At 43.0% G+C, this 15,698-nt stretch overlaps 1 protein-coding gene across 1 annotated transcript; it reads left to right on the forward strand.

The window, feature by feature from the left end:
* Positions 1 to 4: 4 nt before the first annotated feature.
* On the forward strand, positions 5 to 4,292 carry COQ7 (coenzyme Q7, hydroxylase; the record flags this gene model as incomplete). The annotated part of the gene is made up of 5 exons (XM_031056572.1): positions 5 to 211; positions 619 to 733; positions 846 to 985; positions 2,933 to 3,001; positions 3,704 to 4,292. Coding segments are annotated over 5 exons (609 nt in total), but the record flags the coding sequence as incomplete, so codon positions are not given.
* Between the last annotated feature and the right edge of the window lie 11,406 nt (positions 4,293 to 15,698).

Genomic DNA, 15,698 nt, shown 5'->3' on the forward strand with positions numbered 1-15,698 from the left:
CACCTTTGTCTCTCCGGCAGGTGTGCGGGCTGTGCCCGGTGCCGGGGCCGCCCTCAGGCCGTGCAGCTCGCGGGTGGCGCAGGACGGCATCAACAAGCCCGTCATAGACCGCATCATCCGCGTGGACCATGCGGGGGAGTACGGGGCGAACCGCATCTATGCGGGGCAAATGGCCGTGCTGGGCAGGTCGAGCGTGGGACCCGTCATCCAGGTCAGCCATCGCCGCGGCTCTGCTTCCTTTGCGTGTGGTTAACAGCGGGGTGCTGAAACATCGTAGCCTTCATGGCAAGATTATTGTCCGGTTTTTTCTGAGCGCTTCCAAACGGGCGGGTTTATAAAGAGCGGTGGGAGTGCTTGGTAAGGGAGTTACCGATGCTGCAGTTGCTGCAGTGCTGTCCTATTTTGCAAATGTTTTTATGTTATCTTCTTATAACTCTCCTCTCTGTCCTTTTTGTAACGATCTGCACCCACCTTTCTCCACCATTTCTTCTCTGATGTTACAGTATTGCCTCAGCTATCACAGCATACGTGGCCTGAGCTGTTTTGGTATCTATTAGTTTATTGGAAATGTTTACCTCTTGTGGTTTTATGCTTCTCTGTGATCTGTCTCTTTTGCAGCAAATGTGGAATCAAGAAAAAAACCACCTGAAAAAGTTCAATGAGCTCATGGTTGCATACAGAGTTCGACCTACTGTTCTATTGCCTTTCTGGAATGTAGCAGGTTTTGTTTTAGGTGAGTCTGGATAATTACTGTTATTGTTGTTTTGTGAAGTTTTCAGTTGTGTTATATTATTTGTTTTTCTTCAGATTTCATTGTATTCATGTGTCTGGTACCCCAATCCCAGGGGCTGGAAGTGCTTTGCTTGGGAAGAAGGGTGCAATGGCTTGCACAGTGGCTGTGGAAGAGAGTATATCAGAGCACTACAACAACCAGATCAGAACTCTGATAGAGGAGGATCCAGAAAAGTACAAAGAACTATTGCAGGTATTTAACCATGACTTAAAAAGATGTTTAACAAATTGAATTATCTGATGTGATTTAGACTTTTAAAAATAATATGCTTTTAGAATTTACAGTGGATCTTTATATTCTGTCACTTAGAATGCTGAAATCAACAGAAACTACTAAATTTAAAGGATGCTTTTTCCTTCAGCAGCACTAAATTGATCAAGCACCAAAATTAAAACATATGTTGGGTTATCTTCAGTATGCTTTCAGTAATGAACTGGTTCCTTTTCAAGTGGGAGAATTATGCTTTAAGTTTGATTAATTTCAATTGAAAGGGAGTGTCTAGAGGGGAAACAAAAGGAGGAAATACTGATTGCACAGTAGCTGTGTTGCCCTCCTCTGGAGGCATTTCAATTACCTTCACATGCTCCTTAACCTGTAGGGCTCAGAGCCACACACAGTGCTCAGGGAGAGCTCAAGGTGACCCCTCCAGCTTCTCTGCCCATGCTGTGTTTGATACACCCAGGGTGGGGTTTGCCCTCCTGGCACTGCCAGCCAGCACCCTGTTCATCTTCTAGTCCTGGGTGCTCTCAGAGTGTGTAAGGAGCTGATGTTTGTCAGCTCTGTGGGAAAATAACTTTACAAGCATTTTAGGTATCAAACTGGACACATTCCTGTGAGTGGTTGTGGCAGATTGAGGTGGAACTGGTTCATACCCAGCCTTGCTGGCTACCAGTGTGTTCAGCTGTGCATAGTGTAACATGTAGCAAAATCTGATTTTCCCAATGTATCCCATTGTTACAGAAATTATCTCTGAAGTAGCCAGGGTTGTGCTGAGGTGCACCAGGGAAATACCACCCCTGAAGATAATGATATCATGAAATAGAGATGGCACAAAATAAAGAGAAAAATCCAGGCAGTGAGTTTATTCACAGTGCCAGTATGAGGAGAGGTATTGGGGACACCAAAAGCAGTGCAAACCTGTTGGGCAGGGACAGTGCCCAGGTGTCTGCAAGTGCTGAGCTCTTCATTAAGCAATCCTGATTATCTGCAGGCATCTCCGGAGAAAATCCTCTAAACCTTTTTGTCCCAGCTGAAAAATTAGAAGACAAACAATTGTTCTTTAGAATATGGTAGAATGAACAAAAAAAACCTGTTTAGCTTACAGGGGAACACCCTTACTGATTGGCAAGGCAGGGACCTTAATTCCTTTATTCAAATTGTCAGAATAATGTGGGGGTGTGAAACTAGTCAGTCTTAAAAGTTACTATAGCTATAGGTTTTTTTGAAACGGTGGAAAAATAGTGATATATTGTCAGTGTCATATTTTCTGAAAAATCCCTTTGCCAGGATTTCTTCTCCTGGGAAGCTGAGAAGCCTCAGAGAAGAATGAAAACAATAATTATCTGATTATCTAATTATCTTATTATTGCTTCTCCTGTGTTTTGCTGCTTTGGGATGTGGTCTGGAGATTGTTTACCAACAGGTGCATGTTTCATTGGTTTCATGTGAATTTTTTTTTCTTAATGACCAATCACCATCGGCTGTGTCAGACTCTGAGGAGTCAGTCATGGGTTTTTCATTAGTATCTTATTAAGCCTTCTGATGTATCCTTTCTCTATTCTTTAGTGTAGTTTAGTATAGCATTCTATAATATAATACAATAATAAATTAGCCTTCTAAAAATATAGTCAGATTCATTAATTCCTCCTTCATCCTGGGGACCCAGCAAACACCACAATACATTAATTAAACAACAGCTTGAACCTAAAGACTTCTTTGGAGACCACCAGAAGAACTTCAGGTTAGGGGAATGCTGTAAATAATTCCCTTCTTGCTGAATTGGAGGTTCAGATCTTTGAGAAGTGTTTGAGAGACCCTGGCTTGCCATGGTGTGCATAAGGGACAAGCAGAATCTTAGTTTTGTGTGCTGGCTGCCTTGGTTTCTGTGCCAAGCAGGCTCAGGAGGTGCTGCTGTTGCAGGTCATAAAGCAGTTCAGGGATGAGGAGCAGGAGCACCATGACATCGGGCTGGAGCACGATGCAGAAGCTGTGAGTAGAATGGTGACTCATTGATGCTGTCTCTGAGGATGTGGATGTGCTGCTCTTTCCTTCCTTACTTAGAGACCGGGATGTGGCTCTTTGAGAAGCAGAAAATAAGGCTCTTGATATTCTTTACCAAAGTTACATATAAGAATGTCCTGCATGTTATAACTTTCATTTTTCTAGAACAGAACTAAATCTGTTGGAATTCATGTCAAGTGTTTAAGTGTTTTGATTTTTTTCCTAAGAGGCATCCTATGCAAATTTTTAGATTTTCTTTTAATTTCATTTTAAATTAAATATTTTTGAAGATAAAGCTAATAAGTGCTGTCCATACAGTGCTGGGAACTGGAGGCATCATCTTATTAGAAAGTGTGGAATACTGAACTAAATTCTGTGCTCCCTTGGATACTGTATGGGGAATATGTGACTTCTCTCCTATTTTTTCTCTTGACTTACATTTGTGGAATTTTCTGAATAGTTGATAAAGATCGCTATAAATATAAATAGTTGAGGGAATATTCTGAAAAGTTGATAAATTTTAATTTAGTTTTCTCTAGGATAGATTAGACTGCAAATACAGGTGGGGTTTTCTTGGCATGCATGTGTTTTTACTTTGATTTTTTTTAATAGTGCTTATTATTCATTATCACAATCTGGTTCAAGCAAAACACTTCAGTAGATGTATTTAATCTTTTATTCTTTTTACAGACACCAGCTTATTCTGTTTTGAAGACAGCCATACAACTTGGATGCAAAGCTGCAATATTTTTATCAGAAAGAATTTAGTTATATTTTTCATAATAGCTGTGGCAATAAACTGTGACACAAAAGCATATGGAAATTGTGGAAGACTCAGCTATTTTATTCAGCCATTAAAATTTTTCTGCACTGAGCACTTGATTCAGCCATCCTTTGTCACATTGAATCCCCACTTAAAAAGTATCTGTATTAAAGTCAGTTGAGCTAAATGTGAATAAAGGTGGCAGAATTGAGTCTGTGTGAACTAAACCTCCCTATTTAGAGACTGTTCACAAGGTGGCAGCACAATATGTATATACATGGTTTATAGATACAATATTTGTGTATGGATGCACACACATAAAAATGACAAATACATTCTCTGTTGCCTTCAAATTTATGTGAACTTGAAATAAGCTGGAGCAGCTGATTTTAAAATAGTTATACAGACCAAGAAGGATATTTTTTTCTGTTTCCAGGGTGAGTGAAGTAATAGTAAGTATTTATTTTCAGTCCATCTTCAATAAAAATTGGTATTATAAGACCAGTTTTACTTCAAGACTTCTGTGTGTTTTGTGGTAGGCCTTTTTTCAGGCACAGTTCCAAATTCTTTGATTAGAATTTTACTTACTATTTTTTTGTTGTGGTGGGGATTTTTTGTTGGGTTTTTTTGGTATTTTCTTGGGTTTGTTTGTTTTGCAGGATTTTTTTACCTGAGCATGTAAGGAATGCCCTGTCATAAAGCAGGTGGAGAGAGCAACTTGGAGCACTGTGAAATTGCATTCAATATTCTATTAGAGCTTTCAATCTTATCTTACTTTGTTCAGACAACATTTAATCCAGGTACATCTGGGCTCGCCTTTTTTAGTAGCTCTGTTAGTGTTTGTAGGCACTGATTGATGAGTAATTTGACATTAAAGGCTTCTTAAAGAGGATTATTTACCCTTTTTTTTGGTGAAGGAGCTTAGGCAGAAGGTTAAATCTTAATGTAGAGAAATTACTATTCTGTGTGATTTTGTTATGACTGTCACACTTTGTATATTCTTTAATATCTCTCAAACTGTTGTGAGTGTCACCTTGTTAGACTCAAACTGCTGGTGTTATTTACTTTGTTCAATCAAAGTACCATTTGGTTCTCTGTCTGTGACTGGTTTGGAATAATGTGACTTGAGGAACTCAAAGCTACATCACAGATTCTCAGGGACTGCAGAATCAGAAGTTAACTTTGAGGGAGTCTCATTTACTGCCTCAGCCCCAGACAGTTGTGACCAGTGTGTGTGAAAACTCAGGTTTACTAAAGGTCCATCCTGTTACACTAATGCAGTATCTTCCCTAATTTGACCATTTCTGTGAACAAAACTTACATCCAGCAGATTTCTTGCCTTAATTTTTCTAAAGTATTCAATATGCATGTGGAAAATTCCCAGGTAATTTGTAGGAGAAATGAATCAGCACAAAAGAATGATTAGCTGAAGTGGTTAAAGGGGTAACAAGTGGTGCTGGAAGCTTGTGCAGTGCAGTTGTGTAAGTCACAGGCTTTAATAATTGAGTAGAAGAAGAAAAAAAGATTGCTTGATGAGTAGTCCATTGTAAAGTCTTTCATACCAGGGGCAGCATGGGATGGCATCTTTTGTAAGTCCATTATTGCAGGGGAGGGAGGGCAGGGCATGGTGTATTTTCACTCAAAACTGCACACCCATACATACAGTGGTCTTGTGACCTAAACTGGAAACTGAGCCATACAGTTCCTGGTCTCTTAGCCATTACATCAGGGTTGAAAGCTGAACAAGGCATCTGTGGGGGTTTCCAAGAGAGCTGGTACTCAGCTGAAACTGTGGCTGTGGTTGCAGAGATTCTCTGAGGATATCTGTGGTGTTCAGCAGTGGTGGGATTGGCTTGTGACAGTGACAAAGACATGCTCATGTGATTGTCCAAGTTTTGGGTGGCCCCCAAGACCATGACACACTGCTCACTTGGGGCAACAGCTTTTAAGAGACAAATCTCATATTAAATGTATTTCGTTTGGCCGAGGGCTGGGAACATCAAATACCAAGAAATTGCCATGTGAGGTCTGTGTTTGGTCATATCTGCTGTAATTGAAAGTGCTCATAGAGAGTTCTTTGTCCTCAGCAGCTGAACACGTCCTGCACATTTGAGGAGGGTGTCAGACAGTAACACTGTCTCCAGCTGCAAGCATGAAATGTGAACTGAGAGATCAAATCTGCTTTATGCTCCTGAGCAGGATTTGTTCTTTAATGGAGCAGCAGATTTCTACCCATCCATTAAAGTGTGGGTAGGCTGTTCTGCCACTTCCAAAGCTTGTGCATTTTCCTGCTCACTGGCAGTTTACTTTTTTTGTTGTTCTTTTACATAGAAAATGGAGTTGCTTTTCATTTTTCTCATGGAAAAGGGACTTTTTCTTTTGTTAAAAAACCCGTTTCAGATTTTGAAAGACTTAAAAAAAGTGGTAAAAGGTTACAAAAGAACAAGAGGTGCTTAGTGCTGTACAATTCTATTGTACAGCTGCTGCAAGGCTGTAGTTACTTTTTTATGTTGAGGCAGAACTAAGCTGAGTAATACCAGCCATCCCAGCAGGGGTTAATGGCAGGCAGAGGCCAAAGTATATAGACTGTACAAGTCTGTTATCATAGCAATCCTCAATGAACTCTGGTCGTGTTGACAAAGGAGGGGAGCTTAGATCAGAGAAAGGCTCTGAAATGCTGCATTTTCAGAACAGGGAGTGGGGAAGATGACTGGGTCTTCACTGTGCCTTTGAGCTCTGTGGCTTCCTTGTAAATGATAAAATACACACGTAATTTGGGTTTTATAATATACAGTGGGATGAAATCCTTCCCCTCATAGTAGTGAGGTGGTGTGATAAGCCAGGGCTTGATCCCAATTTTCTCCTGCAGAAGCAGTTGTGTCTCTCAATGAGGAGGAGCACAGGTACCCATCAGTGTGTGCAGAGCTCCAGGGCTGTTACCTGCTCTGTGAACAGCAGCTCACCTCTTGCTGCTTTCTGCTGCAGGCAGTGCTGGGGACGAGCTGTTCTCCAAAGCTGCTCTGAGTCAGAGATCAAGGTAATGATGGTGCTGGGAGGGCAGTGACAGATGGTGCAGTCCCTGTGCTGAGCTCTGGGCTGTTCCTGGAGCAGGATCTCTGCTCTGGCTGTGGGCACTGCAGGAGGCACACGTGAGACTTTACCATGCAGCTCTGGCTGTGCCAGGACACGTTCCAGCAGCAGCCAGGCAGAAACCAAATCCCCGTGGCTGGGATTAACGAGGTGGTGCTGACACAAGCTGAACAGACTTTTGTCAAGGGCATGTAGTGATAGGACAAGGGTTTATGGCTTTATGGTGATAGAGGGCAGGTTTAGATTAGATAGAGAAAGAAATTATTCTCTGTGAGGGTGGTGAGGGCCTGGCACAGCTTTCCAGAAAAGCTGTGGCTGCCCCATCCCTGGGAGTGTCCAAGGCCAGGTTGGATGGGGCTAGTGGAAGGTGTCCCTTCCCACGGCAGAGGGCTGTGGAATAAGGTGAGCTAAAGTCCCACCCAACCCAGCACAACCCACTCTATGACTCTGTGATTTATGATGCAAATTATCTAAAATGATACTCATAGGATTGTTTGGCAGACAGCTAAATCATTGTCTGGGTTGGGCTTCATTTTTGTCTGGAGTAAATCTGTGTGGCTCACTTAAGCAAACAGAGCTAGGCTTATGATCAGCTGAGGATGTGCCATACAGTCCCTGTGCTGGGCATGACATGGTTTGTACATTTCTATTTGTTCTTAGTATTGCAGGAGTTATTTAATCTATATGCATCTGCCTTGTAACTTGACTTTAGGGAAGACAATTTCAAATGGCAGTCATTTTTTGTCACTAGCTTTGAGTTGTGGCATGCCACTTGCATTGAATTCTCCACATATTTTTTAGCTTGGGAGGCTTAAAGAGCTGAGGCAAAAATATTGGCCAATTTAAAGGAGGAATATGTGTTATAAGGGAGGAGATTGTTTAAAGACACTACAATTTTTCTGTTTGTTACTTCAGTTTTTGTTGTGTCTGACATGAAATATCTGAATAGATTTAGGAGGATGACAGCAGCTTTGCAGTTTTGTTTCCAGAGTGGCAGAACTTAGCTTGTGTTGGAGAACTCTTGCTGATTCTCATTTTTAGAGTTACGGGGCTTCTATAATGTAAATGAATTAACAGTTCAGTTTCTGTGGGTAATGTATTTCTAAAAGCTTGACTGTGTTAGAATGAAAATTCCAGTTGTTGTTAGGTGCTTTCAATAAATGCAGTCTCCTGCTCACTTCAGGTGTTTTTGACAAGTATCACCTTATGCTACAGTTTTGCAGAGCAGGGGTTGGTACCTCTGCATCCAGAAAGGCAGCTTATGGCAGCTGCAGTGTTTCATTGTGTTAGCATGCAGATTAATACACCTATGCTGATACTTTTAAAAATAAGGACTTTTTGGTTCTAAAAGTCATTGTCTCACAAACTCTGGCCATGGCACTGCCTTTACTTGTGCTTGTTCTTAGCTGGAAATAAATGATCTGATGGAAGCCCAGGAGTCATGCAGTGAGTGATAGTTGGAAAGGAGCTCTGGAGGTCATCTTGTCCAGCCTCCTGCTGGACCCAGGACTGTGGCCAGCACTAAAACAGGTCAGCTGTGATTTTTTCCAGACAGGTGATGAAAATCTCCAAGAACAGAAATTTCGCAGCCTCTGCTGGCAGCCTGGTCTGGTCCTGTATTACCCTACCAGTGGCACTTTTTTTACTTTCCTGAACCTTCCAAGACTGTCACTGCTGCTGCTTGTTATGTCATGTAGCATCATGGAGAAGAGTTTGCCTCTAGTATCTTGGTAAATACCCTTTGAGTAGTTTTAGGCAGCTATTAGATAATTCAGCTTAGCTGTCCTTTCAATGCCTGGTTCCTGAACTGACACAGAGGAAAGGAAGAGATGCATCTGATGACCACCTTGACAGTCTCATTGTCTGCTTAAGACTTCAGGCTTCATATGTCTTCTCTCCTTGCAGGTATTTTCCACTCAACTGTTTGAATGTCAGTGATTTGTTTTTCAGTGTTACTTGTGCCTAGGACAAATGGATTTATTGATTTTATGGTACAGGTGGACATGTGTCGTCCAAGATATTAATGAAAGCAAGTCACACATGTAGTGGGTGGTTTTCATATTTAAAATGCCTTTTCGGGACTGTAATAAAAAGATTATTTCTGGCACTAAAAGTGCTTTTCTGTTTTCTCTGTGGCTACTGGCCCAGCCTGGGCTGTCTAGGTAAGAACAGAGGCAGCAGTGGGTGAGGGGGATTTGAATTTTCTTGCAATTAATTTTGAAGACAAGCTCTGCCAGCAGTGTTTGAGCAAGCTGTCAAGAATTTTCCCAAGCATGTGGCTTGAGGGCACCTGTATAGTCAGAGGCTGCTAACTGTATGTAAATGGATAAAATGTTTAGTGGAGTGAAAAGCCTTTGCTTATAGGTGCAGACAGACGTGCAGTGTCAAGGCAGATGACTCAGTCCTGTTGATCTTTGTTGCTATCTCTGCATTAAAGTGAGCTTCCTTTTTAAGCAGTAGCCTATGTCTAATTTAGGGCTGTGTCTCATCTTGCTGATGATAAATTGTTTCCCCCTCCTGTGGGGCACAGCCCTGCTCCTACCAGGTTTGTGGCAGAAATACGCTGGAAATACAGTTTGAGAGGAGCTAAATCTCCCTTGTGGCTGTATTGTTGTCCTAATCATACAGCACTCCTGGTATGTCAAAATGTGCTGACCTTGCTTCTTCTAAGTTGGGTTTTATCCAGCAAAAGAACAGCAGCAGGATTTAAAATCACTGGTGAGATTATTCTGCAAGTGTAGCTTAATGGCTTGATTCCAGCCCTGACCTGAAAGGTAACTGCTAGTGACAGATGAGGAGCTGTCTTCCACATCTCATCTTGTCAGCTCTCATTGTTCTGACTTTGGCAGGAAAAATGCCGTTTACTTGAATACTTTGAAGGTGGTTGAGAGAAGACTTTAGACATGGTTGAAATGTGATTTTTTTTTAAATTAATAACTCTGCTTTTCAATGCCTCCCACCCAAATATCTCAGCAGTATTTGCTAATGAGAAATAATTATGTCTCAATTTTAAGTGACACAAGTGCTATTGTTTACACAAAATGTGAGAATCTTGTAAGACATGGGGCATATGCTTGGAGGGGTAATGCATGAGCATCAGCTCTTCCTTCTCAGGGAGCCAAGCCTTGCAGAGGAAGATGACAGATACATGTGTTTATATACAGACTCTAGAGCTGGCTGTGTTTGCTTATCATTTGTCATAAATGCAGAGACTCCCAGCACAGAGCACCAGTTCAGCATAAGCTGGAGCATATGGTCCTCTCCAGCAGATGTGACACGAATTCCAGCACTCACTGGATGTTTCAGACTGATGACCAGCAAGAGGATTTATCCTGGTAAGATGGAATATTCTTGAAGCTTTCCTGTGGATTGCTGCTCCATTTGGGATTTTTCCATGGATAGGGCAGAAAAGTATGGCCTGGTTTTCAGCTTGTATTGCTGGCAGTTCACAGCTGCTGAAGCAGCTACCTGGACTCATCTGATACATGGCTTGGATATGATGTGCCAACTCCTGGGATAAAAATATTTACATGGAGCTATTGCTTTGGAGTGACCTGATAGTTCATTCTTTCTTTCCAACTGACTCATCATTCTCCACAAACTTGGTATTCAAACAGAAATAACTCACCAGATCTAGTGGTGAAAGCCCTGTGTGTTGTTTTCCGTGACTTTCCAACTAATAAGAAAATTCATGGTTATATTCTCCCCTCTTTTATCTCCCTGCACTTACCAAAAATGCATGTGATACCGCTACAGCCTTTGCTTTTAGATGATGTGTTATGACACCCTCCATGTGTCACCTAGAACTGACTTGTAGTGAGTTAGGAATAATCAGCAGAACTCATTTGTCTTTCTGATTTACTAAAACCTCAAAAAACCTAAACCCAAACAGTCCAATTATCCCAGCCAAAAGAAACTAATAGAACAAATTATACACATGACCTGCATGTGTTATAAAAACTGCATAAAACCAAGAGAAGAAGTTTGCAGAGAGTTCCTAGAGATATCCATTGACATTGTAAAACCAGTGGTAAATTTTCCTGCATCTGGCAATTATTATACCATACTCTGCTCTTACTCAACATTTACTCTGCTCATCTTAGGCAACAGTTACTCATTCCTGAGTTCTCTCACATACCAAGATATTAATCTGCTTCTCATACAAACAGTCAAGGATCTGAAACTGCTGCAGCACACCAGCACGGGCTTGATTCAGTATCTGTTTTTGTTTCCTTTCTTTTGTTTGTGGTTAGGGAGAAAGAATCCAAAGTCCATTTGGTCTCTGGAGCTGCATCCATGCCCCTGCTTAGCACCCCTGTGTTTAGACTTGCATGCTCTGAGGTTCTAGAAGTCACAGCCACTACCCATCTGTATTTGCCTTAAATCAAACAACTTCTTAAATGAATTTTAGGTGTTTCATTTTTCTTTGCATTCTTGGACATAAGTTGGGTCTGATTTTTCTGTGGGCTTTGCTTTCCTTGGCTTCTAAAATAGTTTTATAAGGTGTTGCTTACTTGAATCACGTGGCCATTGACAAGCCCAGCTGTGCCCCTTGCCCAGCAATGCTTCAGGGAGCTACACACACAATCCAAGGCTGCTCCAAAGGTCACAAGTGGAAGCGTTCTCATGACAATTGACTGGCATTGTTGATGGGTTGGTGGAAGTATCTGTGCAAATACAGATCAGTGTGTGCTTCTTTATCACACAGCTCTGCTGACTGAGGAGTGGGCAATGTGCCTTTCCCTCAGAGCTGCTCACAGAGATGAGTGCTGCCATGGCCTGAGCCACATTTGGGGGGACTCAGCTGCACCTGCAGAGCTGACAGGGGGACAGCTGGTGGCTGGAACACACTGTAGTTGGAGCCATTTACATTTAGCGCTGGCAAGACCCTTTTACTGGCCCCATCTTCGGGTCTGCTGGGTGCTCTCCACTGGTTTTTGTAGCATGCAGAGAGCACACAGGGGCATTTATGGACTCAAAGCCTTCCAGCCCTTCCTGGTGAGCTGGTGACCAAGGGTGAGCTTGCACTGCTGAGCAGGACCTGGGCTCCCCTGGGGCAGAGGAGAGGTGGTTTCATGCTGTCCCAATGAGCTGCAAGCATGGCTGGAGGCCAGGAGAGGACAGCCTGTCTGCCACTGGGCTTCCACATAGTGAGCCACTGTATGCTCAGGTATGTTTTGAGCTGGATGCCTTGCCTTTTGCTGATGGATGAGGACAGGCACTAAAACTAAGTTATGCATGTTTCTACTCCCTGTCTTTGATCAGTAGAGAGGTTGTAAATGGACTTGTTGTCTGTCTGTTTTGGGACATACCTATTTTTGGTAATATTCATCTACTTGGGAGCTAAATCAAAGGAAATAAATTCAATGAAGCACTCAGTTATCACAAATAATCCATTGTTCTCTAATGTATTTAGGTGTGATATTTAAAATATACTTATTTGGCTTATAATTCATAAACCTGTCCAAAAAATTGCTCTAGAAAGAGGGTTTAATATTTATTCCAGAGCCAAAGGCTAAAGTGCTGAAATTGTGTGAACTGAAATCTTTTAGCAAGATCAGATAGAACCCTTAGTATTTCAGACTTCTTAAATGACTAAAAATCTTCCCACAGAGATGAGCTGTTGAAGCTGTGCTCCCCTCAGAGCACATCCCAGAAAAGCTGTAACCACAGCAGAGCCCAAGGTATGGATATTTCAAGTGTTTAACTTCCAATATCAAAGTGCTCCCAGAGAGAGCTTGAAATTCATGCAGCCCGAGGCAGCTCTCCCCAAGCCTCTGTTATCTGTCATGCTGTGGCAGCAGGCAGAGCAGAGATGGAGGGAAAAGCACATTAATATGAGGACAGTGTTGTGTCATTTAGAGATGCAATCTGAGCAGAAGCTTGGTTTTGGCTAGGTTCAGTTCTTTGTTTTTCAGTCCATGCTCTTCATTCTTTGCCCACCACAGGTATTCCTTTTCTGTGCTACCCTGGGAATCAGAAAATTATTGCAGGGGTGGCTGGCAGGTCTGTGCTCTGCAGCACCACATGCACAGTCCCTAAATAGGGATGCTGCAATGGGCTCAAGTCTTTTACTGCTCCACACTTCCTTTAACATTTATGTCCTCCTTCAGTTGCAAGCATATTCTTCTCCATTCAGCTGCAAAGGTCCCCTGGGCACTGCTGACCCTCTGGCTAGGGAAGGGGCTGGTTCTGGGCACTGCAGCATGTACCCAGTGCTGGTGAGATATTTGTGAAGCCCTAGGGAGGGATCCCCTCCCATGCACAGGTAGGACCTCAGCCAGGCCATGGATGTGTCTGTTCACACAAATGCTGAGATGGGGAAAGGGAACCTTTTGCATTCACCATTCTGCTCCCCTGTTTGCAGGTACCACTTTATGGATAGCAAAGGGAACAGAAGACAGAATGGTTCTGGAAGTAAGGAAATACCATTCAAACATGAACCAACTTGTTGTAAAGGCAGTTTGTTCTTGACCTCAGTCTCCCTTAGCAGAGCCTGGGCCATTCCTGTTGTTCCAGTGGGTTTGCTTTGCATTTGTATCTATGTGAGAAACCTGTATTTTACAGTTCCAGGGAGTAAATACGATGCCTTCTGTATCATAAATTAAAACAAAAGAGATTTAAATTGAATTAGGTAGAACATGAAAGATGCTCCCACCTCTGTTCAAGTGGTTGACACTGTAGTAATGAAACCTATGACACTGTATGTAAAAATAGCTGTCATTAAATAAGCTCATCTGAATGGCCTTAAAGATAGGAATATGCTGCCCTTGCTGCCTTGCAAATGAAGTAATTGTGCTGCTTTGCATTGATCTGTGCAAAATTTAATCTTAGTTAAAGAGATGCAGCCTGAGAAATCACTGTGGAGAGATGCTGGGAAGAGATCAAATTTAGCCCTGAGATTTCAGGCTCCATCACTGTACTGCTCATCCCCTCACAGGGCAGCCAAGCAGGTACAGAACTGATTTTGAACCAGGAGGATTACATGACTGAGGTTGATTTTTAGCCATGATTTCAACACTCCATGTGCACACATCTCCCAGACCAGGCACTGTGCTGCAAGGTTTGCATTTCATGCTGAGCAGTGCTGGCAGCATCCCCCCAGCATCTTTCCACCCAAATCAGGTGGGTCAGAGCAGTGCACAGGGCACTGCCCTCTGTGGGCTGGTGTCCCTGGAGTGGTGTTTCCTGATGGGGATAAGCCAGCTGGGGATTGCTGCCAGGCTCCATGTGTGGGTTTGGGTGTGGTGTAAAACCTCCCTGAGCCCAAGGACCTCTGCTCCCATACCTCTGGGAATGCAGTGAGAAACAGTGCTGGCTTGGGTCCGCTCATAATAGTCTGGGGTTGCTTTGTCTTCTCTGCAGGTCACTTTCCATTTAAGCTGTTAGCTTTCCCCCTCTCTGTCCCTGGCAGGATGAGGTGAGGGTCCAGGACAGACCTTCCTAGAGCTGCCCCTGCCCTCCAGCCCTGCAGAACAGGTGCTGTGAGCCAGAGCCTCACTTTTCCCACCCTAATTGCTGAGTGCTGAAAAGCCAGTTTCCCCAGACAGATCCTCCCTCCCACACTGTATTTTCCCTCCTTTTCCCTGGGTGGGTGATCCAGCTCAGGCTCATCAGGAGAGTGTCAGCTGAGCCAGGATCATCTCATTATTTGGGGCTGTAAGCTGATAACAGAGTTTGTTCCCTGTTGTGTGCTTTGCTTTGATTTTCTGAGCTGTATCTCATCATTTTGTGCCTAAACTTCATCTTTGTAGCTCGCTGCTGCAGGGTATTTGTCAGGCACAAAACCCTGTCTCTAATTTCATGACAATAAAAATGGGGGGCATAAACCCAAAGCAGAAAGACCCAGTAATGACAGTCACTGGAGGGATGGGGCAGCTGCTGCTGCTTTGCTGCTCTTTGAAAGCCACCAGTGACACTGGCACAGCCCTGCTGAAACCAGCACAGAGCTGTGGGACAAGCCTGGTGTCTCTTCTCCAGCTGCCTTGCCCTGGTTGTGAAAAACAGAAATGGCACAACCCCAAAACTGATATAATGAAACCGCTAAGATCCTAATTTAAAATATTCTGCTTTAATCAGTAAATTAGGGCTCAGCTATGTGATCATTTTTATTAGTTAAGCAAGTTATGGTGCAAATACACATTTCAGTGACTTACCATTAATTAAACTAAACTGTTTCAGTCAATGATTAAATTCACATTTGAACACACTCAAATGCATCCAAGTTTTATTAAATATGTATTAAACTGTTTCTTGTTAAACTATTTCAACACAAGCACATGCCATGTTTGGCTCTGATGCTTCTTAAACCTGGGGATTCCACAGTGGGGATCCTCAGACCCACAACATCTGCTGGGCCCTGGGGATGGCAGGGAAAGGGAAGGGCTGAGGAGTCTCCTGCATGGAAGGTGACACACTGGGGCCTTGTCACTAGCACAGTGTGATCACCTCCTCTGCTGCCCTGGGAGAGTTACCAGGGCTTGTTGCCTGGAGTGTTTAGATACAGCACTGGAAGCTGTGACTGCTGTCATTCAAATCTGGATTACATCAAAAACTGAACTTAAAGTGCAAGACTTACAGTCTCGCCCTGGAGAGTTTTCATGTTTCCATATTCAATGTAAGAAACTTTCCCCATCACTGCTGATAACCCTTGTGTATGATGGTTGTGTGCTTGCACTCTCCTTGCTGAAAGATGTTTCCTTTTCATGATGCTGTAGTTGGAATTCTTCTCATGAGCCACTTGAGCTTCATGGAGAATGGGACAGCAGAGTCCCAGAGTCACAGCCCAGCACACAGAACTCAAGGTGCCAATGACACTGGTGCAGATGGGCT

This window comes from Geospiza fortis, unplaced genomic scaffold (genome assembly GCF_000277835.1).
Source record: "Geospiza fortis unplaced genomic scaffold, GeoFor_1.0 scaffold237, whole genome shotgun sequence".
NCBI lineage: Eukaryota > Metazoa > Chordata > Aves > Passeriformes > Thraupidae > Geospiza > Geospiza fortis.